The sequence below is a fragment of the Saccopteryx leptura genome, chromosome 9, assembly GCF_036850995.1.
Source record: "Saccopteryx leptura isolate mSacLep1 chromosome 9, mSacLep1_pri_phased_curated, whole genome shotgun sequence".
NCBI lineage: Eukaryota > Metazoa > Chordata > Mammalia > Chiroptera > Emballonuridae > Saccopteryx > Saccopteryx leptura.
In genome coordinates, this window is record NC_089511.1 from 3,930,058 (window position 1) to 3,953,666 (window position 23,609).

Below are 23,609 nucleotides of genomic sequence, written 5' to 3' on the forward strand. Positions count from 1 at the left end.
GAATCCACGAGGTTGGCGCTGGTATTGTCCCTGTTTGACAGCGGAGGAAACGGAGGCTTAGGGCAAGTAATCCAAAGACACAGCGGCAACAGGCAGATACCGTGGGCGCTGGCATCATTGAGGCAGTGTACTCAGTGACTGGGAGGGACAGCTTCTATGGGGGACAGTGTCACAGCCCTGTGTCCAGCGCCCACTCCCTCTGTCGTCCAGGTGCTCACTGGTCTCCAGAGGAGGCTGTGTATTCGGGACCCGGGAATAGAAACTGCGGTGTAAGTGTGCATCGGGGGAATTGCAGGGCCGCTAAATGCTGCAGAGACTGCCTCATGGGGTGGTGGTCGGGGAGTGTGTTGGCCTTGCGGGCTCTACGTAGGCAGGGAGAGCGCTGCGGACCCGGAGGTGCGGTGAACAGGCTTTGCGTGGGGGTGTAATGGCCTCGGATATGATTGTGGATGAAGCAGGAGCGTAGTGGCAGCAAGTGAGGAGGGCTCTGGGGACGGTTGTGACGAGCCCTGAGCTCCAGACAGGAGCTGGCGCCTGAGTCTCGGGCTGCCGGATGCAACGGATCTGTCTGCGGGGACCAGCACCTAGATCTCCGCTTCTGTAGAAAGGGTGCAGGCCTAGGCTGTTCTTTGCTCTCCACGACATTTTTTTAAATTTATTGGGTGACATTGGTTAATAACAGGTTTCAGGTGCACAGTTCTACAACACATCACCTGTATATTGCATTGTGTGTTCACCCCAAGTCAGGTCCCCTCTATCACTTCTACCCTCCTCTCCCCTTCCCCCCCCTTCCCTTCTCATCCCCACACTTCTCTCTGTGACTTTCTAGACTGATCCGTGGCTGTTTATCAAAAACAGCTGGCGGAGGAAAAGAAATGACTGAGCAAGAAATGACCCTTAGAGGTTTTTTGAGGGGTTGTTTTTTTTTTAATGTCTTCCTTTGCTGTTTATCACAGAATACTGGCAAATCTGGTTCTCTAGAGAAATAATTCCAGAGGATGTATCAGTTTGAGTCTTGTCCTTCCTGTATCCCATGAGGAAATTGTGAATGTGCTCATCCTTCTTACAACTGGGCAGCTTAGTCGACTGTGTCTGATTCCAGCACCTTGGTTACCTCCCCCACCCCCACCCCCGCCCCCTGGCCTGGGGATGGAAGGCATTCCCACGATATTTTTCAGGCCTTCTCGTTGTTTCTAAGGTCACACTGTCTGCCCCATCGTGCTTCATACCAGTCCCGTGGCGGGGTCGAGGGCTGCTCGGCGGACCACACGGTAGCTGTTCCACTCGCCACCAGTCCGTTCCTCTGGGTGTCGCCCTTCCTCCCTTTCCACAAGCAGCACTTGGCTTTGCATACGGCGTGGACAGCTAAGTTGTAATTAAAATTAGTGCACTGCTGCTCAAAGTAGTTTAGCTGTCTTTAAAAAAAAATGGTGCTTTTTCCAGTTGAACAAACGTACCGGTAGTTGGTTTTTTCCCGCCACACCCTACACCTGTCATAACGACGTGGACCGCCCTATTCAGATGTGATGAAGCTTCCTCTGACACGTCAGGACGTAACAGAGCATCTCGCCGAACTTGGTTGTGCCAAGGAGGGTATGGAGCATATGGACACAGTTTTGTTCAGTGGCCGGAATTAATGGAGTTTCAATGTCAAGACTGTTGACCCCAGATCCTCCTACTATCCAGTTAGTAATCATTGATCGCTTCTGAAAATGAAAAGGGTGGAGGTCTGCATTTGAGTGGCCCTTGAACCAATTCTGATTCCCTTCGTGGAGATGAGGATGACTTACCAGCCTGGACAGCCCTTTCACCATGTGGAGAGCGGGTTGTGGGGGGCCTGGGGGGCCAGGGGGGGCCCTGAGACACTGAGCAACATGGGGGTCCAGTCACAGGGTTTGGGACAGCTTGGAATCTTCAGGAGTGAGAATCATCACTGTGGCTTAATTGGCATGTTTTCCAGTCTTACTAAATGGTAAAAAGTACATAGAGACAGTTGTTTGGAGATACCCTGGGCCTTTGCTGCGTTACTGTGCCAGTTAGGTGACTGTTCCCAGTCCTGCCGTCCGAGTGCGCAGCGGCACTGCGCCGTGTGCCAGTTAGGTGACTGTTCCCAGTCCTGCCGTCCGAGTGCGCAGCGGCACTGCGCCGTGTGCCAGTTAGGTGACTGCTCCCAGGCCTGCCGTCCGAGTGCGCAGCGGCACTGCGCCGTGTGCCAGTTAGGTGACTGTTCCCAGTCCTGCCGTCCGAGTGCGCAGCGGCACTGCGCCGTGTGCCAGTTAGGTGACTGTTCCCAGTCCTGCCGTCCGAGTGCTCAGCGGCACTGCGCCGTGTGCCAGTTAGGTGACTGTTCCCAGTCCTGCCGTCCGAGTGCGCAGTGGCACTGCGCCGTGTGCCAGTTAGGTGACTGTTCCCAGTCCTGCCGTCCGAGTGCGCAGCGGCACTGCGCCGTGTGCCAGTTAGGTGACTGTTCCCAGTCCTACCGTCCGAGTGCGCAGCGGCACTGCGCCGTGTGCCAGTTAGGTGACTGTTCCCAGTCCTACCGTCCGAGTGCTCAGCGGCACTGCGCCGTGTGCCAGTTAGGTGACTGTTCCCAGTCCTACCGTCCGAGAGCTCAGCGGCACTGCGCCGTGTGCCAGTTAGGTGACTGTTCCCAGTCCTACGTCCGAGTGCGCAGCGGCACTGCGCCGTGTGCCAGTTAGGTGACTGTTCCCAGTCCTACCGTCCGAGTGCGCAGCGGCACTGCGCCGTGTGCCAGTTAGGTGACTGTTCCCAGTCCTACCGTCCGAGTGCGCAGCGGCACTGCGCCGTGTGCCAGTTAGGTGACTGTTCCCAGTCCTACCGTCCGAGTGCGCAGCGGCACTGCGCCGTGTGCCAGTTAGGTGCCTCTTCCCAGTCCTACCGTCCGAGTGCGCAGCGGCACTGTGCCGTGTGCCAGTTAGGTGCCTCTTCCCAGTCCTACCGTCCGAGTGCGCAGCGGCACTGCGCCGTGTGCCAGTTAGGTGCCTCTTCCCAGTCCTACCGTCCGAGTGCGCAGCGCACTGCGCCGTGTGCCAGTTAGGTGCCTCTTCCCAGTCCTACCGTCCGAGTGCGCAGCGGCACTGCGCCGTGTGCCAGTTAGGTGCCTCTTCCCAGTCCTACCGTCCGAGTGCGCAGCGGCACTGCGCCGTGTGCCAGTTAGGTGCCTCTTCCCAGTCCTACCGTCCGAGTGCTCAGCGGCACTGCGCCGTGTGCCAGTTAGGTGACTGTTCCCAGTCCTACCGTCCGAGAGCTCAGCGGCACTGCGCCGTGTGCCAGTTAGGTGACTTTTCCCAGTCCTACCGTCCGAGAGCTCAGCGGCACTGTGCCGTGTGCCAGTTAGGTGACTGCTCCCAGTCCTAACGTCCGAGTGCGCAGCGGCACTGCGCCGTGTGCCAGTTAGGTGACTGTTCCCAGTCCTACCGTCCGAGTGCGCAGCGGCACTGCGCCGTGTGCCAGTTAGGTGACTGTTCCCAGTCCTACCGTCCGAGTGCTCAGCGGCACTGCGCCGTGTGCCAGTTAGGTGACTGTTCCCAGTCCTACCGTCCGAGTGCGCAGCGGCACTGCGCCGTGTGCCAGTTAGGTGACTGTTCCCAGTCCTACCGTCCGAGTGTGCAGCGGCACTGCGCCGTGTGCCAGTTAGGTGCCTCTTCCCATCCTACCGTCCGAGTGCGCAGCGGCACTGCGCCGTGTGCCAGTTAGGTGCCTCTTCCCAGTCCTACCGTCCGAGTGCGCAGCGGCACTGCGTCGTGTGCCAGTTAGGTGACTGTTCCCAGTCCTACCGTCCGAGTGCGCAGCGGCACTGCGCCGTGTGCCAGTTAGGTGCCTCTTCCCAGTCCTACCGTCCGAGTGCGCAGCGGCACTGCGCCGTGTGCCAGTTAGGTGCCTCTTCCCAGTCCTACCGTCCGAGTGCGCAGCGGCACTGCCAGTTAGGTGCCTCTTCCCAGTAAGTCCGAGTGCGCAGCGGCACTGCCGCCGTGTGCCAGTTAGGTGACTGTTCCCAGTCCTACCGTCCGAGTGCGCAGCGGCACTGCGCCGTGTGCCCAGTTAGGTGCCTTTCCCAGTCCTACCGTCCGAGTGCGCAGCGGCACTGCGCCGTGTGCCAGTTAGGTGCCTCTTCCCAGTCCTACCGTCCGAGTGCGCAGCGGCACTGCGCCGTGTGCCAGTTAGGTGCCTCTTCCCAGTCCTACCGTCCGAGTGCGCAGCGGCACTGCGCCGTGTGCCAGTTAGGTGCCTCTTCCCAGTCCTACCGTCCGAGTGCGCAGCGGCACTGCGCCGTGTGCCAGTTAGGTGCCTCTTCCCAGTCCTACCGTCCGAGTGCGCAGCGGCACTGCGCCGTGTGCCAGTTAGGTGACTGTTCCCAGTCCTACCGTCCGAGTGCGCAGCGGCACTGCGCCGTGTGCCAGTTAGGTGACTGTTCCCAGTCCTACCGTCCGAGTGCGCAGCGGCACTGCGCCGTGTGCCAGTTAGGTGCCTCTTCCCAGTCCTACCGTCCGAGTGCGCAGCGGCACTGCGCCGTGTGCCAGTTAGGTGACTGTTCCCAGTCCTACCGTCCGAGTGCGCAGCGGCACTGCGCCGTGTGCCAGTTAGGTGCCTCTTCCCATCCTACCGTCCGAGTGCGCAGCGGCACTGCGCCGTGTGCCAGTTAGGTGACTGCTCCCAGTCCTGCCGTCCGAGTGCGCAGCGGCACTGCGCCGGCCTCCTGACGTGTCCCCGCGCTTGCTCTCTGCAGGCGCACCTACGTGGGCAGCATGCCCGGCCGCATCATCAACGGCCTGAAGACGGTCGGGGTGAACAACCCGGTGTTCCTGCTGGACGAGGTCGACAAGCTGGGGAAGAGTCTGCAGGGCGACCCCGCCGCGGCTCTGCTTGAGGTGAGACTCCACGGGCTCTGCCGCAGCAGCGTGGACATGGGTGGGGACCAGAGCCACGGAACACGCGCTGCTGGGGGTGTCATCACGGGACAGTTAGATGCAGACTAACGTCTGAAGCAATCTGATAGTTAAATTTGTGCCTTAGACATTTCTTTCTCTAATACTTATTTTCTTTCCTTTTCCCTGTTTGTTATTATCAAATGGTTTCTCAAAACTTGATGCAGGCGTATTGTTTAGAGAGCAGTGATTACTGCTCAGAGACGGGTCATTACAGGAACGTCATGCGGTCTCCTGCTCCCGGGCGCCCCTCCTCCGTACACGGCTGGCTGCCCCGTTCTCGCGGTGGCATGGCTGCAGTTCTGGACGTCACAGGAAATGGGGCTGTTTGCTTTCTTCTCTCTGCCTCTCCTGGGTCACTTCTGTGCCTCGCTCTCTCTGCCGAGGGGCTGTGTGTGTGTGTGTGTGTGTGTGTGTGTGTGTGTGTGAGAGCCAGGCCGCTGGCACTCGGGCAGATGGTGCACAGCCCCGCCCTGGCCTCCCCTTCCTGCTCCCACACAGCCTCAATGCCCTGCATAGGTGAGCTTTCTGGGCCTCTCTGGGTCCTTCCTGGTCACGCTTACAGCCCTGCACATTTGCATGGCTTTCTAGACCCCCAGGAACACTTCAGAGCTTTTAAAGGCCCCACGAGGACTTCATTCCCCAGTTTCTCCTTTCCCTCTGTGGTCAGCCCCTGTCAGCCCCCGCTGACTGGCACCGCTGCCTCAGGCAGCTGCTGGGGACACCTGCAGACAGGGCTGCCTTCCCTGGGTTCCCGGAGTCTGGTGGAATAAACGTACATCCCCACAGCAGAGCCTCCCCTGAAAACTGCCACAGGGTAGATTGTGACAGTTCTCTGGGGAGGGGCCAGGGGGCGCTCTGATCCTGTCGGCCCCTCTGGTCGCCAGCTGCCGGCTCTCATGGCTACGCCGAGGGTGGTGCTGGTTTCCAGGCTGCCATGAATGTGGGAGAAGACAGGAGTAAAGGAGAGAAAACACAGAGCTTGCTGTGTCTGCTGAAATTCAGTCGTCTTTCTTTGACAAGCACTTCTCAGATTGTTGCCGGTTTATTTCCGGAGCTCTGAAGAGGTTGGTCTTGACAGGTTCCGCTGGTGTCCGCCCCGTTGCGTTCACGGAGGGCAGGTTTTCAGGGTGCCTGCCTCCGCCATCCCAGAAGTGCTTCCTCCTACAGTCGGTTTTCGTTCTTTGCTTACGTGAGTTATTGCTCCCTTCTGACCCTTTTGTTTTGATTTGTCTGTTGTTCAGACAGAATATATCTTTCAGTTGCCTTTTTCAGGGATTTGTTTGGAGATTGTATTTAGAGGCCTTTTGTTGTCTGTACCTGTAATCTCCATATATTTTGTTCACATAGCAAATCAATAAAAAAAATTGAAAATATATTCCTATGTATATATAAATATATACATATATAATAAGATGTATCAGTCTCCTAAGGCTGCCATAACAAATACCGCAGACTGGGTGGCTTAAAAAAATGTACTGTCTCCCAGTTCTGGAGGCTAGAAGTCCAAGGTCAGGGTGCTGGCAGGTCTGATGGCTCCTGAGGTCCCTCTCCCGACCTTGGGACCACTGTACTCGTATTATGTACCTGCATATGTAGCATGCATGGGATAGACCTTAAGAGATATTAGTTCATTATTTTTTAGTGAAGACGGTATACTCCAATTAGATAGGTAAAATTGTGATTGGTAAGTATTTTGGTCCTTTTGCTTCCCTTTTGGATACATGTGTCCGCCCTACCTGCATCCGGAACTAGTCTGGGAAAAGTGGCGGGTGTGCCAGGGGCCAGGGCCTGCGGGGGGCGCTTGGCACCTGCTCTGAGGTCCTGTCGGGCATCTCCACAGTGTCCTCTGACCCCAAACAAGATACAGTTGTCAGCAGTGTAAGACTCTAATTGGTTTATTATCTCATTGACCCAGTTAAAATATTTTTAGTAGGTACTGGTATTCTGCTCATTATAAACAGAAAGGTTTTGCTCCAAGGCATTTTTAAAAAGTGAGTTTGTCCTCGTGCTGTATCAGAAGATAAAAGCAGGGTCATTTTTACTGGTTTACTCTTGTGGGGCATTTCCCTTTCAGTTGAAAACTGGACACCAGACTGTGTGGCGACCTTTGAGAAGGAATATGCTAATTATCATTTCACCTGTTGCTAGGAATTTCACCTTTGCCCTATATTCCATAGCAGTGAGAGCGGGTGTGTCACCAGGAGGGAGGCTGGTCCTGCAGGGTTGGTGACTGAGTTATGGCCACACAACAAGTCAGGAATAAGTCGGTGATGTAAGAATAACATCAAAAGGTTAATTTCTCTTCTCTGTAAAAGCTTTTAAGTTTTCAAAGTTTTTGACATGGAACGTGCTTCATTTTTTAAAATATACTAAGAATGTGGGAACTGTAAGTGAAGCCAGGTTTAGTGATGTCCCCGTGTCCCCAGCTGTGCTGAGAAGTGTCAGCCTTGCTGATGGCGCCTGTGTGTTCTCCTTCACGCAGCTTTCTCTTCACCCATCGCACTTGTTTAACGGGTCTGTTCTCCCCTAGGTGTTAGACCCCGAGCAAAACCACAACTTCACCGACCATTACCTGAACGTGGCCTTTGACCTTTCCCAAGTGCTTTTCATAGCGACTGCCAACACCACAGCCACCATCCCCGCGGCCCTGCTGGACAGGATGGAGGTCATCCAGGTGCCAGGTACTGGACTCGTTAGGAAGTCTTCATTTGCTGGCTCTTGCCTTTCCGAACATAACCTTTTAAAACCGGCTGATCGTGGAGCTCCGAGCAGAAAGGTGACTTGCGGGCGGGTGAGCTTCCCGGGCTCAGACGCTGGGGTTTCGTGAAGCAGCTCTGTCGGTTCCGAGTCGGGAGCAGCAGAAGTCGCGCGTGTGCTTGCACCGTGAGGGACAGACAGCGGGTCGGGAGTAAGTGTTGCTTATTAATTTCAGATCAAAGTTAGCATCAAAGAATGGTCATTTTTTTTTTAATGAAAAACAAGACATTCTTTGAAGCAGTGTCTATTAAAAAATTTTTTTTTCAAACTAAGTCTCTTAGAAACGAGAAACGGCTCTTCTCATGGCCAATTTCGCTTTCCTGTTGTCAGATTTGAAGTGTTTTCCGTCTCTGGGAACGTATGATCCTTTCCTCTTGTTCGGTAAAAGCGGGGTCTCCTCGTTACCTGGGCTGTCCTGGTGACGCCCAGCCTCCCGTTTACTGCAGAGGGCGGGGCGCCTTTAAATGCCTCCTCTCTCTCCATGGCCAGGTCTTCCGTTCCTCTTGTTTTCATTTATACTGTCTCTCCTTCTCTGGAGCGCCCCAGACACGCCCTTTAGTTACTAACAGCACAGGAACCCCGGTGTCTTTGTTTTAATTGCTCAGAACTATTTTTCTCTAGAAGGGCTCTACTATCTCGTGGGTATTTGATAAAATGAAAATAGAGTAGAATTGAAATAGAAAGTAAGTGTGTATTTCATGTTTATCTGAAATACATTTTTACTATTAAGTGAATGATAATTGGATCACTTAGCCATCTGTGAGCCCTGCCAGTTCCTGTACTTAGTTTTAAAATATGAGACGGAGTAAAAAATTGCTGTGTGCATGCTTATGAGACTGAAATAAATGTCACGAAACCGTGTTGCCGGGAACTGCAGATTAAGGCACCAAGTCTGTGAGGTTCCCCAGTGTGGAGGGGACCTGGGGGTGCCTCTTCCCACAGGTCGGTCACCATCTCTCGAGGTTCCCCAGTGTGGAGGGGACCTGGGGGTGCCTGTTCCCACAGGTCGGTCGCCATCTCTCGAGGTTCCCCAGTGTGGAGGGGACCTGGGGGTGCCTCTTCCCGCAGGGCGGTCTTCCCATCTCTCGAGGTTCCCCAGTGTGGAGGGGACCTGGGGGTGCCTCTTCCCACAGGTCGGTCGCCATCTCTCGTTCCCCAGTGTGGAGGGGACCTGGGGGTGCCTCTTCCCACAGGTCGGTCACCATCTCTCGAGGTTCCCCAGTGTGGAGGGGACCTGGGGGTGCCTCTTCCCACAGGTCGGTCGCCATCTCTCGAGGTTCCCCAGTGTGGAGGGGACCTGGGGGTGCCTCTTCCCACAGGTCGGTCACCATCTCTCGAGGTTCCCCAGTGTGGAGGGGACCTGGGGGTGCCTCTTCCCACAGGTCGGTCACCATCTCTCGAGGTTCCCCAGTGTGGAGGGGACCTGGGGGTGCCTCTTCCCACAGGTCGGTCACCATCTCTCGAGGTTCCCCAGTGTGGAGGGGACCTGGGGGTGCCTCTTCCCACAGGTCGGTCACCATCTCTCGAGGCTCCCCAGTGTGGAGGGGACCTGGGGGTGCCTCTTCCCACAGGTCGGTCCTCCCATCTCTCGAGGTTCCCCAGTGTGGAGGGGACCTGGGGGTGCCTCTTCCCACAGGTCGGTCGCCATCTCTCGAGGTTCCCCAGTGTGGAGGGGACCTGGGGGTGCCTCTTCCCACAGGTCGGTCGCCATCTCTCGAGGTTCCCCAGTGTGGAGGGGACCTGGGGGTGCCTCTTCCCACAGGTCGGTCGCCATCTCTCGAGGTTCCCCAGTGTGGAGGGGACCTGGGGGTGCCTCTTCCCGCAGGGCGGTCTTCCCATCTCTCGAGGCTCCCCAGTGTGGAGGGGACCTGGGGGTGCCTCTTCCCACAGGTCGGTCTTCCCATCTCTCGAGGTTCCCCAGTGTGGAGGGGACCTGGGGGTGCCTCTTCCCACAGGTCGGTCACCATCTCTCGAGGTTCCCCAGTGTGGAGGGGACCTGGGGGTGCCTCTTCCCACAGGTCGGTCTGCCCATCTCTCGAGGTTCCCCAGTGTGGAGGGGACCTGGGGGTGCCTCTTCCCACAGGTCGGTCTGCCCATCTCTCGAGGTTCCCCAGTGTGGAGGGGACCTGGGGGTGCCTCTTCCCACAGGTCGGTCACCATCTCTCGAGGCTCCCCAGTGTGGAGGGGACCTGGGGGTGCCTCTTCCCACAGGTCGGTCACCATCTCTCGAGGTTCCCCAGTGTGGAGGGGACCTGGGGGTGCCTCTTCCCACAGGTCGGTCTTCCCATCTCTCGAGGTTCCCCAGTGTGGAGGGGACCTGGGGGTGCCTCTTCCCACAGGTCGGTCTGCCCATCTCTCGAGGTTCCCCAGTGTGGAGGGGACCTGGGGGTGCCTCTTCCCACAGGTCGGTCACCATCTCTCGAGGTTCCCCAGTGTGGAGGGGACCTGGGGGTGCCTCTTCCCACAGGGCGGTCGCCATCTCTCGAGGTTCCCCAGTGTGGAGGGGACCTGGGGGTGCCTCTTCCCACAGGGCGGTCGCCATCTCTCGAGGTTCCCCAGTGTGGAGGGGACCTGGGGGTGCCTCTTCCCACAGGTCGGTCACCATCTCTCGAGGTTCCCCAGTGTGGAGGGGACCTGGGGGTGCCTCTTCCCACAGGTCGGTCCTCCCATCTCTCGAGGCTCCCCAGTGTGGAGGGGACCTGGGGGTGCCTGTTCCCACAGGTCGGTCTTCCCATCTCTCGAGGTTCCCCAGTGTGGAGGGGACCTGGGGGTGCCTGTTCCCACAGGTCGGTCTTCCCATCTCTCGAGGTTCCCCAGTGTGGAGGGGACCTGGGGGTGCCTCTTCCCACAGGTCGGTCACCATCTCTCGAGGCTCCCCAGTGTGGAGGGGACCTGGGGGTGCCTCTTCCCACAGGTCGGTCTTCCCATCTCTCGAGGCTCCCCAGTGTGGAGGGGACCTGGGGGTGCCTCTTCCCACAGGTCGGTCACCATCTCTCGAGGCTCCCCAGTGTGGAGGGGACCTGGGGGTGCCTCTTCCCACAGGTCGGTCACCATCTCTCGAGGTTCCCCAGTGTGGAGGGGACCTGGGGGTGCCTCTTCCCACAGGGCGGTCACCATCTCTCGAGGCTCCCCAGTGTGGAGGGGACCTGGGGGTGCCTCTTCCCACAGGTCGGTCACCATCTCTCGAGGCTCCCCAGTGTGGAGGGGACCTGGGGGTGCCTCTTCCCACAGGTCGGTCACCATCTCTCGAGGCTCCCCAGTGTGGAGGGGACCTGGGGGTGCCTGTTCCCACAGGTCGGTCTTCCCATCTCTCGAGGCTCCCCAGTGTGGAGGGGACCTGGGGGTGCCTGTTCCCACAGGTCGGTCTTCCCATTTCTCGAGGTTCCCCAGTGTGGAGGGGACCTGGGGGTGCCTCTTCCCACAGGTCGGTCACCATCTCTCGAGGCTCCCCAGTGTGGAGGGGACCTGGGGGTGCCTCTTCCCACAGGTCGGTCTTCCCATCTCTCGAGGCTCCCCAGTGTGGAGGGGACCTGGGGGTGCCTCTTCCCACAGGTCGGTCACCATCTCTCGAGGCTCCCCAGTGTGGAGGGGACCTGGGGGTGCCTCTTCCCACAGGTCGGTCACCATCTCTCGAGGCTCCCCAGTGTGGTGGGGACCTGGGGGTGCCTCTTCCCACCGGTCGGTCGCCATCTCTCGAGGCTCCCCAGTGTGGAGGGGACCTGGGGGTGCCTCTTCCCACAGGTCGGTCACCATCTCTCGAGGTTCCCCAGTGTGGAGGGGACCTGGGGGTGCCTCTTCCCACAGGTCGGTCACCATCTCTCGAGGCTCCCCAGTGTGGAGGGGACCTGGGGGTGCCTCTTCCCACAGGTCGGTCTTCCCATCTCTCGAGGGTCCCCAGTGTGGAGGGGACCTGGGGGTGCCTCTTCCCACAGGTCGGTCACCATCTCTCGAGGCTCCCCAGTGTGGAGGGGACCTGGGGGTGCCTCTTCCCACAGGTCGGTCTTCCCATCTCTCGAGGCTCCCCAGTGTGGAGGGGACCTGGGGGTGCCTCTTCCCACAGGTCGGTCACCATCTCTCGAGGCTCCCCAGTGTGGAGGGGACCTGGGGGTGCCTCTTCCCACAGGTCGGTCACCATCTCTCGAGGCTCCCCAGTGTGGAGGGGACCTGGGGGTGCCTCTTCCCACAGGTCGGTCACCATCTCTCGAGGCTCCCCAGTGTGGAGGGGACCTGGGGGTGCCTCTTCCCACAGGTCGGTCACCATCTCTCGAGGCTCCCCAGTGTGGAGGGGACCTGGGGGTGCCTCGTCCCACAGGTCGGTCACCATCTCTCGAGGCTCCCCAGTGTGGAGGGGACCTGGGGGTGCCTCTTCCCACAGGTCGGTCTTCCCATCTCTCGAGGTTCCCCAGTGTGGAGGGGACCTGGGGGTGCCTCTTCCCACAGGTCGGTCACCATCTCTCGAGGCTCCCCAGTGTGGAGGGGACCTGGGGGTGCCTCTTCCCACAGGTCGGTCACCATCTCTCGAGGCTCCCCAGTGTGGAGGGGACCTGGGGGTGCCTCTTCCCACAGGTCGGTCACCATCTCTCGAGGCTCCCCAGTGTGGAGGGGACCTGGGGGTGCCTCTTCCCACAGGTCGGTCGCCATCTCTCGAGGCTCCCCAGTGTGGAGGGGACCTGGGGGTGCCTCTTCCCACAGGTCGGTCACCATCTCTCGAGGCTCCCCAGTGTGGAGGGGACCTGGGGGTGCCTGTTCCCACAGGTCGGTCTTCCCATCTCTCGAGGTTCCCCAGTGTGGAGGGGACCTGGGGGTGCCTCTTCCCACAGGTCGGTCACCATCTCTCGAGGCTCCCCAGTGTGGAGGGGACCTGGGGGTGCCTCTTCCCACAGGTCGGTCACCATCTCTCGAGGCTCCCCAGTGTGGAGGGGACCTGGGGGTGCCTCTTCCCACAGGTCGGTCACCATCTCTCGAGGTTCCCCAGTGTGGAGGGGACCTGGGGTGCCTCTTCCCACAGGTCGGTCACCAACTCTCTCGAGGCCCCAGTGTGGAGGGGACCTGGGGGTGCCTCTTCCCACAGGTCGGTCCGCCCATCTCTCGAGGTTCCCCAGTGTGGAGGGGACCTGGGGGTGCCTCTTCCCACAGGTCGGTCGCCCATCTCGCCTTTTTTGTGCTTTTGTTTCCTTGTTTCTCTCAGAAGATGCTTATCAGTTCATCTTTCTAATTTTGTGTGATGGAAAGGGCAGTCGTGTTCGGGGAGTTTTGTCTAATAGGGTTGAAGACAAAGTAAATCCATAGTCATTGAGGCTTTTAAATAAGTAAGAAGATAAAGCTTTTTAAATATATAAATAATTCCAACCTGTAGAGCTGAAGAGGGGAAACTTTTACAGGGACATCTTAGTTTTGGGTTGTTTTATTCTTTTGCTAAACTTTATGGGTGGCTCTTCTCTTGAAACCGATGCTTGTTTTCTGAAATCTTGTTGTGTTTTAAGTATTTTCAAATATATGTCAAATTATGCTAAAGAAAAAGGATGAATTTCCTATGAAATAATAAAACACAAACTCAAATTTCCTATGAAATATAATTATAATAAAACATAATCTCTAAGGTTTGGTGGAAGTCTCTTTCCTCCTGTGAGGAGATGTGTCTTTGATCAGAAGACTCACACTGGGCCCAGTCCATGCTTGTTTTGTTTGGGAGGAAGTTGGACACTTTAACAGTGGGTTCATTCTGATCGTGACATCTTAGCTAAAGTAACCCTTTAGGAAGCCGGGCGCTGGAAGCCGGGGAGTAACCGCAGCACGAGCCCCTTCCTTGCAGGGTACACGCAGGAGGAGAAGATCGAGATCGCCCACAGACACCTGATCCCAAAGCAGCTGGAGCAGCACGGGCTGACCCCGCAGCAGATTCAGATCCCGCCCGTGACCACCCTGGACATCATCACCAGGTTGGTCGGCAGTCCTGGGGCTTCTCTAAGGTCTGAGTCTGGCGTGCCCTCTGCGAGCGCCCGTCCGGCCCCTGCGGCGGTTCCCAGCGAGTGCTGTCCTGACACTGGTCTGCACCAGGCTCCATGTGGGGTAGCGCCCAGAGCAGCTCCCAGCAGGGGACCAGCCAGAGCCGGAAGTCCGCTTCTCCACCGGGGCAGAGTAAGGGCTTCATCTGCCCAGTTAAGATCCAACCCGGGCCGGGCAGCTCCGCTGGTTAGAGCAGGAGCCCAAAGCGCAGAGGTTGCCAGTTCGATCCCCGGTCAGGGCACATACAGGAGCAGATCGATGTTATTGTCTGTCTGTCTCTGTCTCTCTTTTTTCCCCTCTTTCTCTAAAAGCAATAAATAAAAAATTTTTTAAAACAAAAACATGGAAAATATTGAGACACCTTTTATGGCCCAGGATCTTAAAAGTTGAATTCTCTTAATACGTGACACATGCTTTCAGACCTCTGGTCTACACTATTCAGGTCTTCCTTTCTCTCTCAGAGATTTAAACTCCTTAGAGCCTTCATCTGCAGAGTCAACGCTGGCACACCAGGGAAGGGACCTGCCCAGGTTGGCCAGCAAGTACTCAGGCCCCGGGCCAGCAGTACTGGACTTAGCTGAGGTCGCTGCTTGGTCCAAGTGTCCCCTGTGGAGAACATGAACTATAGCAGCCTCTCCCAGCTCTGCTGGCCCACACTGCGGCCCCGCCGCAGCCCCTGGCCCGTCCCCTGCCCCTGCGTCAGACCACCCGTCCCCTGGCCCATCCCTTGCCCCTGAGTCAGACCACCCGTCCCCTGGCCCGTCCCCTGCCCCTGCATCAGACCACCCGTCCCCTGGCCCGTCCCCTGCCCCTGCGTCAGACCACCCGTCCCCTGGCCCGTCCCCTGCCCCTGCGTCAGACCATCTGTCCCCTGGCCCGTCCCCTGCCCCTGAGTCAGACCACCCGTCCCCTGGCCTGTCCCCTGCCCCTGCGTCAGACCACCCGTCCCCTGGCCCGTCCCCTGCCCCTGCGTCAGACCACCCGTCTCCTGGCCCGTCCCCTGCCCCTGCGTCAGACCACTCGTCCCCTGGCCCGTCCCCTGCCCCTGTGTCAGACCGGCAGGCACTCGCTGGCTCTGGCTCTGGCTCGCAGGCAGCCCTCCCTGGTAGCCACTGTGTTTCAGGAGAAAGAGCTAGCCCTCCATTCTGAACTTTGACTTGGAATTGGCTGGTCAGACAGCTTTTTGATGTAAGCCAGCCTTCTTTGGAAGTCTATTTAAATTTATATACAAAACAGACTGAATCTGACCTGAGGGTTCCTTTTCTTAACCGGAGGAGGTTTACAGTGTGGGTGTAGGCTTTGTACCCCAGTCTTCCGGCCAGGATATTGTTCCCGAAAGGCCCCTGGAGCGGCCGGGACTCCCGGGAGGTCCCTGCACCTTTTCACAGCTTCCCCTCTGTGAAAGCTGAGTGATGGACGGAAACAGCCGTAGCTTATCTGGATCTAAGTAATCACTCAGGAAGCCATACCTGTTTCAGTTTCCCAGTTGTTGACTGAAGAACTGTTTCTTTCTTACTCTTCGTTAGCTCAAAACATCGGGTTATAAAAGCTGCATATTAGGACATTTCTCTGAGCAGTTTTCTGGTTTGTTTGTTTTTTTAAGATTTTACTTATTGATTTTACAGAGGGGGGAAGAACGAGAAGTATCAGCTCATAATTGGTTCACTTTAGTTGTTCATAGATTCCTTGTTGTTTGTCCTATGTGCCTTGACCGGGCAAGCCCAGGGTTTCCAGCCGGCGACCTCAGCGTTCCAAGTTGACGCTCTGTCCACTGCGCCACCACAGGCCAGGGTCTCTGAGCAGTTTTAATACTTTTAAAACCAGCCCAGGTATTTGCTACATACTACATGCTTAGTGAGTTACCGAAGTTAGGACATGGCTTTTCATCTTTAATGTGTTCTTCACGTTTCTGTGTGTCGTAGGCATAGACCCTAATGTTCAGGAGGAGGGGCTTAGAAGTCACTCGTCCTGCTCACCCCCCCTCCCCGTGCGAGCAGCCTGCCTCAGCGCCTCCCCTGCTAGAGGGCTCCCTGCTCCTTGGCGGGTACATGCGATTTTTTATGGGAGCCCCTGGCATCCAAGTATGACCCTCCCTTGTCCAGCCCTCTGAAAAGATGCCGTCTCTGGTCCACATCCCATGGTGTTCTCTCTCCAGACTTTGACCTTCCTGACCACCTCCTGCTGGGTGGCCGCCTGGACCCACTGCGGGCGTCCCTGCCTGGTGCTGGCAGAAGAGGACCCGGCTGCCTTACTCTGCGTCTCCAGACTCTCAGCTCCTCCGGGTTCTCCTTCCTGTGTTTCTCCCAGTGACTCAACACCCTAGTCCTCTTTCATGTAGACTTCTGTTCAGTTTGGCCTGGATTGTTCTGGATTCATAGGGTTGAATTATTTTAAAGCCCAAATATAGAAGTTTGCAATTTGCATATATGGTATTGTTCACCTCAGCTACTGTTGCAGCAAAGTGACCTTTCTCGTCTTGCTGATCACTGAGGATGTTAGTTTTTCATCCTACGAGTTGGCGTGTGTAGCACCTTGCGTCTTAGTCAGGATGAGGAAGCGAGCCGGTTCTCGCTGACACTGGCAGTGCGTCCCTCCACGGTGCCCAGGTGCAGAATCGGCCGGGGTCTCCTTCCCTTGCGTCAGCTGTTCCTGCCAGACTGTCTGTGTGTGTTCCGAGCCCATTGTTCAGCTGCCTAAAAAAAGCTGTTGCATTGTTGCTGCCGTCCTTGTGATTGTCAGCACACTCGGGGTCACCCTGAACTTCCTGCCCCGTTCCTGCACGTCCATGCAGTCCCCGCAAGCTTCCCTGCCCCCTCCCCTCATCGGCTCTACAGACCCATCATCTGAGCTGATCAGATAGCTGCCTGGGAAGCCAGCTTGGGTGTTTGGTTTGGTTTGTATGTGTTGTTTTGTTTAGTTTTTTTTTTTATTCTTTCTTTTTCTGAAGTTGGAAACGGGGAGAGACAGTCAGACAGACTCCCGCATGCGCCCGACCGGGATCCACCCGGCACGCCCACCAAGGGGCGATGCTCTGCCCCTCCGGGGCGTCGCTCTGTCGCGACCAGAGCCACTCTAGCACCTGGGGCAGAGGCCAAGGAGCCATCCCCAGCGCCGGGGCCATCTTTGCTCCAATGGAGCCTCGGCTGCGGGAGGGGAAGAGAGAGACAGAGAGGAAGGAGAGGGGGAGGGGTAGAGAAGCAGATGGGCGCTTCTCCTGTGTGCCCTGGCTGGGAATCGAACCCGGGACTCCTGCACGCCAGGCCGACGCTCTACCTCTGAGCCAACTGGCCAGGGCCGTTTTGTTTAGTTCTAAGGTGCCTCCCTGTTCTCCCTGCTGAGGAGTGTGCATCATGGAACATGGACTGTCCTACAGTCTCTGTCCTTTAGTGTTTAGCCAAGAGCTTTTATTTGTCTTTTCTTAGAACCTTAAAAATCTGCTTCCCTGAAGTCTAGAATCTGTGTCTGACGGCCCCGAGATCCAGTTTTCCACATAGAATGAGAACTGCATTCTGTATGCTTCCTCCTGCCCGTTCAGAGCCCCGCACAGCTGGTGGCTGGAGACGGCCGTCCTGTGTCACGGCTGGTGGTGTGGCTCGCGGGAGCCAGGTCCAACACAGAGGGTCTGGAAGAGGGCGCTGCTCAAGCCGTTGAGCGTCATACGCAAAACCCCGGTGCGGGCGCCCTGCAGGCGGCCTTCAGACGCCCCTCCGGGGAGCGCATGTGGGCGGAGGGCCAGGTCCCCTAATGGCCAGAGTTCTGTCTCGATTCTTTTTGCTTTAGTGGGAAGAATTTTTTCTTTATTTTTGCTTTTTTAGATTTTTTTCAGCAATATTTGAAGTAGAATAAATTTATCTAGAATTTTCTTAAGTTGACTAAATGTGTTTCTGAAAGGGCTCCCACATCCCCCAGGAGAAGGTGATGTCCGTGCTGCCAGCTGAACTGGGAAGAGCCGGGGGCCCATCCGCGGGTCGGGGGCCCATCCGCGAGTCGGGGGCCCATCCGCGAGTCGGGGGCCCATCCGCGGGTCGGGGGCCCATCCGCGGGTCGGGGGCCCATCCGCGAGTCGGGGGCCCATCCGCGAGTCGGGGGCCCATCCGCGAGTCGGGGGCTCATCCACGAGTCGGGTACTGGTTCAGGGGACTCAAGAGGGGACAGTGGTGGCTGAGGATGCGTCTGAGGAGTTAAGAAATAACAGCAATTTTATGAGGGATATTTTTTTTGTCTTTTTTTTTTTAATTGCTTTATTGAGAGGGAAAGGGGGAGAGAGAGAGAGAGAAAGACAGGAACATCGATCTGCTCCTGTACATGCCCTGACCGGGGATCGAACTGGCAACCTCTGCGCTTTGGGAGGATGCTCCAACCGACCAAGCTACCTGGCCAGGGCTGTGAGGGAGTTTTAAATGTGAAGGACTTAGTACTCAGGAAAATGAACCTAATGGACTTCTAAAAGTGTGCTGTTTACACATTGAATGTAAATGCCAATCACAGTGCTTCTGTCTGTTCTTACAGGTGGCGCTTAGCCGAAAATTTATGTTGTTCTCTGCTGACAGGTACACCCGAGAGGCAGGGGTGCGCTCCCTGGACCGGAGGCTCGGGGCCCTGTGCCGCGCGGTGGCCGTGAAGGTCGCAGAAGGCCAGCACAAGGAAGCCAAGCTGGAGCGTGCGGAGGCTGCGGAGCCGGAAGGTCTGGGGTCCCGCAGGGCGCTCGGGCAGGGCGGCGGCAGCGCAGGAGGGGGGGAGGGGATGGTGCCGGGTCGCCCTGGGAACCCTGGGACCCTCGTCCCGGTCAGTGTGTCCAGCGAGGAGGAGCGGACCACGCGAGGCACTTCATCAGGAGTGTTCTTTATAGATGCATAGCCCAGGGTTTCCGCTGGAGTCATACTTGGTCTCAATGCTGTAAGGTCTCAACTTTCAACCTCTCTCATCTCGCGGCACACATAAACTAAGTGCTAAAAGTCTGCGGAGCACCAAAAGGTATACTTTTTGCCAATATGACAGAAAAAAATAGGTATAATTTTGACTGATTTACCAAAATAATAGTAATAGTAATTACCTACTCTTTTTGCTCCAGATTGACTTTTTAAAAAATTAGGTGCCTACATTGGTGTGTAAGGATTTCTGGTACCAAGAAGTAACCAGTCAGACGCAGCCTTATTTTGCGACCTGACCAATAAGATGCAGCCGTATTCTATGACAGATATTTATGGTTCACACCAGACAGCTGTTGTTGTGTTGGCTGTTGTCATTTCTTTATTTGACAATCTAAAGGGAGGAAATACCCCTGACTAAACAGGAATTGCATGTTTTAGAAATTCTTGCGGCACACCCGCTGAAATCTCCGCGTTAAGGGTACAGTTCTCCAGATTTATCATGATGGTTCAGATTGTTGTTAAGTCTTACCTTTATAGCGTAGAAGGTTGTTAAACGTAAGAGCGTCCACGCAGCCCGCGTGGACTGGGGGCCGGCCTGTCCACGGCGTGGCTGCATGAGCCATCGTGTGCTATTCACCGTTTTCTCTGGTAACTACCCAGGGTTTTGCAACTGCTGGTCTTCCAGAAAGTTCGCGCTGGTCTGCAAAAGACTGTCATCTTCACCCAACATCGTGTGGTTAGCTCAGGCATGAATTTTCTGGCAGACCAATCCACAGACCAGCGGTTGAAAAACACTGAGCTACACGATTGAAATGTAAATGAAATTATTTTTTCTTAAAAAAAAAATTATGTGTAGGCAGTGACACGGAGAGAAAGGGAAGGGTTCTGTTACTGGAACTAGTCAAGGGTGGACTCTTGGTACCCAGTTAAAGTCTTCTAACTGCCTGCCAGGCCTGTGTGCGGGCTCAGTTACGCTGCTGCACGGCCTCCCAAAGTTGCCCCGACGGAGGTGACTCTGGTGGCAGGGAGCTGGAAGCTTCTTTCTCATGGCAAAGAGATGACCTAAGTGCCGGGCCACGTCCATCGCCTTTCTAGAAAGGAGGCTGCTGAGTGTGGCCAGCCCAGGGGAATGGGTTCACGATTGCCTGTTTCTCATTCTGTTGCACTTTGCTGCAGTATCGTCAGAAAAGCAGACTTTCCCAGAACCCCGGTGTTCCCAGCGTGGTCCTGCCCTTGCCCTGCGCCAGCGCCCTCTGGCGCCCCGTCCCGGGGGGCACGCCGCCCGCCTGCGCTGCGTGGTGCCCAAGCGCCCTCGTCTGCGGTCTGTGGGGTCAGGGAGGGCCTGCAGCTCTGGCTTGTTCTCACACAGACTTGCGTTTCTGCTTCAGCCCCACACCTGGCCCTGTCTGCAGGACGAGCTCAGGTTCCTGAGCCTTTGTAGGCTGTGGGTCACCCCACCCACAGACACCCAGCGGCCATTGTCCTGCTACGCCTGTCCTCCCTTTCTCTCTTCCAGAACGAGTCGGCCCCTCCCATCAGCTGTTGTCTTCCGTTCTTTTTGTTCTTGTGGATTTCTTCCTTTTCAAAATGTCTTGTCATTTTAATAGACTTTGGAGAGGAAGTTTCAAGATAAACACATGTTCAGACCACCATTTTTTAACATCTGAATTTTTTTTAAAAGTGCCCTACCCGAGTGATAGCCTATCACAGATGGAATCACGGGAATGGGCTAAGAGGTACAGACTTCCAGCTGTGTAAAGTAAGTCACTGAGACACACTGTACAGCCCAGGGAATGGAGTCCGTAACATTGTAATGACGGCGTGTGGTGCAGGTGGGTGCTAGACTTCCTCAGGGATCACTTCGTAAGGGTATGTAAGTAATATTGAATTGCACACCTGAAACGATCACGATACTTTGTGTCAACTATAATTAAAAATAAAATTTTAAAATATTTCTGAGAGAAAAAAAAAACAACAACAAGGCCTCCCTAGCGTTAGCTGGCAGTGAGTGGCAGCTGTTACTGCCTGTCCCTTTGTTCCCTTTCTGACAGGAAGGCCGGGACCTTCCTGAATTTCCCCTTTTTATTCTTAGAACACTCCCTTTGCCTGGGCCTCAGGCCACCAAGCTTCTGTCTCACTGTTCCTGTCCTTAAAATAAGAGAAAAGCAGAGTGTGACCTGAGCCTGTCTGGTTAACACGTTTTGAAAATTGTGTCCAGGATTTCGATGGTGTGTTTCTGGTGATAAAGGATTCAGAGGAATTTGATGTCACAGGAAACATTTCATAGTACACAACCCTCACTGTTTATACATACCCACCAGCGTATTTCTAATAATGTCTGTGATCACAGTAGCTATTTTAAGATGACCCAGAAATATGCAAGAACTTGTTCAAACAGCTTGTGGACTGTGAGAACATAGTTTTTCCTGGTAATATTTATTTGGTTAATTTAAAATCTGTGATTCACAGAAAGAAAAAAAAACCCTAAATGATTACAGAAGTAAGTAGATTTGGGTAGTTACAATATTACCTGGGATATCCAGATGAATACATAATTAGGATAAATGCTCGTCTCTCGAGTGTGACTTTGGTTGTAGTTATTAGAGGCATGTGGCCTCCAAGCGGTGTTGATATTGTAAGATGCCCTTCAGTTACTGTAAGTGACACTGCCCCAGGCTTTCGTAAGATAATTATAAGGCATCCTGAGTTTGGTGTTCTTGACCTCAACCAAGCCAAAGAAAAATTCCTACAAAAAAATACATATTAGGGTTTCGTGCCACGAAGTTCAGGATGGGGCTCGCTTAGTAACTGAAAGTGTCTCATCAAGAAATGAATAATTTAAAATTCGAGTATAAAGTAAAGCAGTTGTTTAGAAATGTCAAGTAATGCAGCGAGGTGGTTATTTTTAACGTTAAAAATACTGCTGGCCCGAGAGTTCCTGCCAGGAAAAAAAGTAATTTCAGGCCACAAGCTCCAAACCAGGCAGAAACCTCTGGTGTAGCGGACAGACTCTGGAGGCGGCCCAGCAGCCCCGGCCTGCTCGGACAGCCTGTCTCTGTGTCTGTGGGGCCCCGGCCTGCTCGGACAGCCTGTCTCTGTGTCTGTGGGGCCCCGGCTGCTCGGACAGCCTGTCTCTGTGTCTGTGGGGCCCCGGCTGCTCGGACAGCCTGTCTCTGTGTCTGTGGGGCCCCGGCCTGCTCGGACAGCCTGTCTCTGTGTCTGTGGGGCCCCGGCCTGCTCGGACAGCCTGTCTCTGTGTCTGTGGGGCCCCGGCCTGCTCGGACAGCCTGTCTCTGTGTCTGTGGGGCCCCGGCCTGCTCGGACAGCCTGTCTCTGTGTCTGTGGGGCCCCGGCCTGCTCGGACAGCCTGTCTCTGTGTCTGTGGGGCCCCGGCCTGCTCGGACAGCCTGTCTCTGTGTCTGTGGGGCCCTGGCCGGCGAGAAGCAGAGCAGACAGCAGGGAGTTCAAGGCAGGTGGGGTGACAGGTCAGAGTGGATCCGTCAGAGGACAAACACTTAGGGCTTGGGTCACTTCCCAATAAGTGCGGGAATTACTTCATAAAAGCAGGACTGCCCATAGTTCTGCGTGTTGTTAGCGTGTTCTGACTGCCCTTTTGTTCCTGGGATTCTAGTTGGGTTGAGAAATAAAAAGATGTGGCTGAAGTTTGATTCCGCACGGTGCCCACCTTCAGCCAAGGACGGGGGCTCCCTGTGGTCCTCGCTGCGTGCACGGGTGCCTCTCTGGGGCCGGCCGAGGCCATCTGGGCACCCCAGCTGGCCTTTAATGTCTAGGGAGGCGTTTTCCTCGGAAATGTGCTCAGCACAGGATTGGTATTGCAATCAACCCTTATAGGGTTGCTCAGAATGTGGAGCAGCTCAATTATTTTCTTTAAGTAATAGTATTTAAAATAACTGAATAGTATTTAAAATTAAGATTCTTCTTAAAAATAATAGTATTTACCAGAGCAGCAACATTAAACTTAATCTCAAGATGTGAGTTTCTTATTATTCTCCTAGAAGTCACCTGAAAATCTAGTTAGGAAAAAAAAAAAGGCAAAAGAAATGCAAACTTGGTCCTGGCCGGTTGGCTCAGTGGTAGAGTGTCAGCCTGGCATGCAGGAGTCCTGGGTTCGATTCCCGGCCAGGGCACACAGGAGAAGCGCCCATCTGCTTCTCCACCCCTCCCCCTCTCCTTCCTCTCTGTCTCTCTCTTCCCCTCCTGCAGCCAAGGCTCCATTGGAGCAAAGATGGCCCGGGCGCTGAGGATGGCTCCATGGCCTCTGCCTCAGGCACTAGAATAGCTCTGGATGCAACGGAGCAACACCCCAGATGGGCAGAGCATCGCCCCCTGGTGGGCATGCTGGGTGGATCCTGGTCGGGCGCATGCGGGAGTCTGACTGACTGCCTCCCAGTTTCCAGCTTCAGAAATTTACAAAAAAAAAAAGAAAAAAGAAACGCAAACTTAAGAATTAGTAAAGAAGTGTGTTGGAAATCATTGTAAATCAGCTTTATAGGTATCCACACATGGGAAGGAACACTGCAGAGAGGTTTGCTGTGAGTTCTCAGCTAGACACACAGGAAACACAGGTCAGAAAGCAAGCACACGCTGGTGAGCGGTCCTGGGAACCGGGGACAACTTCCTACGGCAGCCCCGTCCACGGTTCCCGGAGTGGCTGTGCCCAGGGGCCGTGGTGTCTGGCGGGGGCCGTGGTATCTGGCGGTGAGCGTCCTACAGCCTTGCTCTTCTTGCAGGCTGCTGGCCTGTGGTAGGTACTTGAGCGTCTGCAGTGACTCGATAATCGCTTGACCAATTTCTACCAGTCAGTAAAGAAAACCTCCTGGTATTTTGACTGCGATTGCATTGAATCTGTAAATCAGTTTTGGGGAAATTGACAGTTTGATATTCCCAGGTCTTCTGATTAATGACTAGCTTTGTTTAAGTCTTAGTAAGTGTTGTTTTTAAGTGTTTAAATAGCTTTCAGTGGTGGGCGTTGGCATTTTTTTTTAGATATATTTCTAGTTATTTG

At 55.5% G+C, this 23,609-nt stretch overlaps 1 protein-coding gene across 1 annotated transcript in view; it reads left to right on the plus strand.

Annotated features, from left to right (window-relative positions):
• LONP2 (lon peptidase 2, peroxisomal) overlaps positions 1 to 23,609 on the plus strand; it is a 76,903-nt gene that overhangs the window by 32,503 nt on the left and 20,791 nt on the right. The window contains exons 8-11 of the mRNA XM_066349593.1: positions 4,748 to 4,889; positions 7,480 to 7,630; positions 13,519 to 13,645; positions 18,263 to 18,396. Coding sequence (XP_066205690.1) covers positions 4,748 to 4,889; positions 7,480 to 7,630; positions 13,519 to 13,645; positions 18,263 to 18,396 — 554 coding nt within the window. The remainder of the gene's footprint in view (positions 1 to 4,747; positions 4,890 to 7,479; positions 7,631 to 13,518; positions 13,646 to 18,262; positions 18,397 to 23,609) is intronic.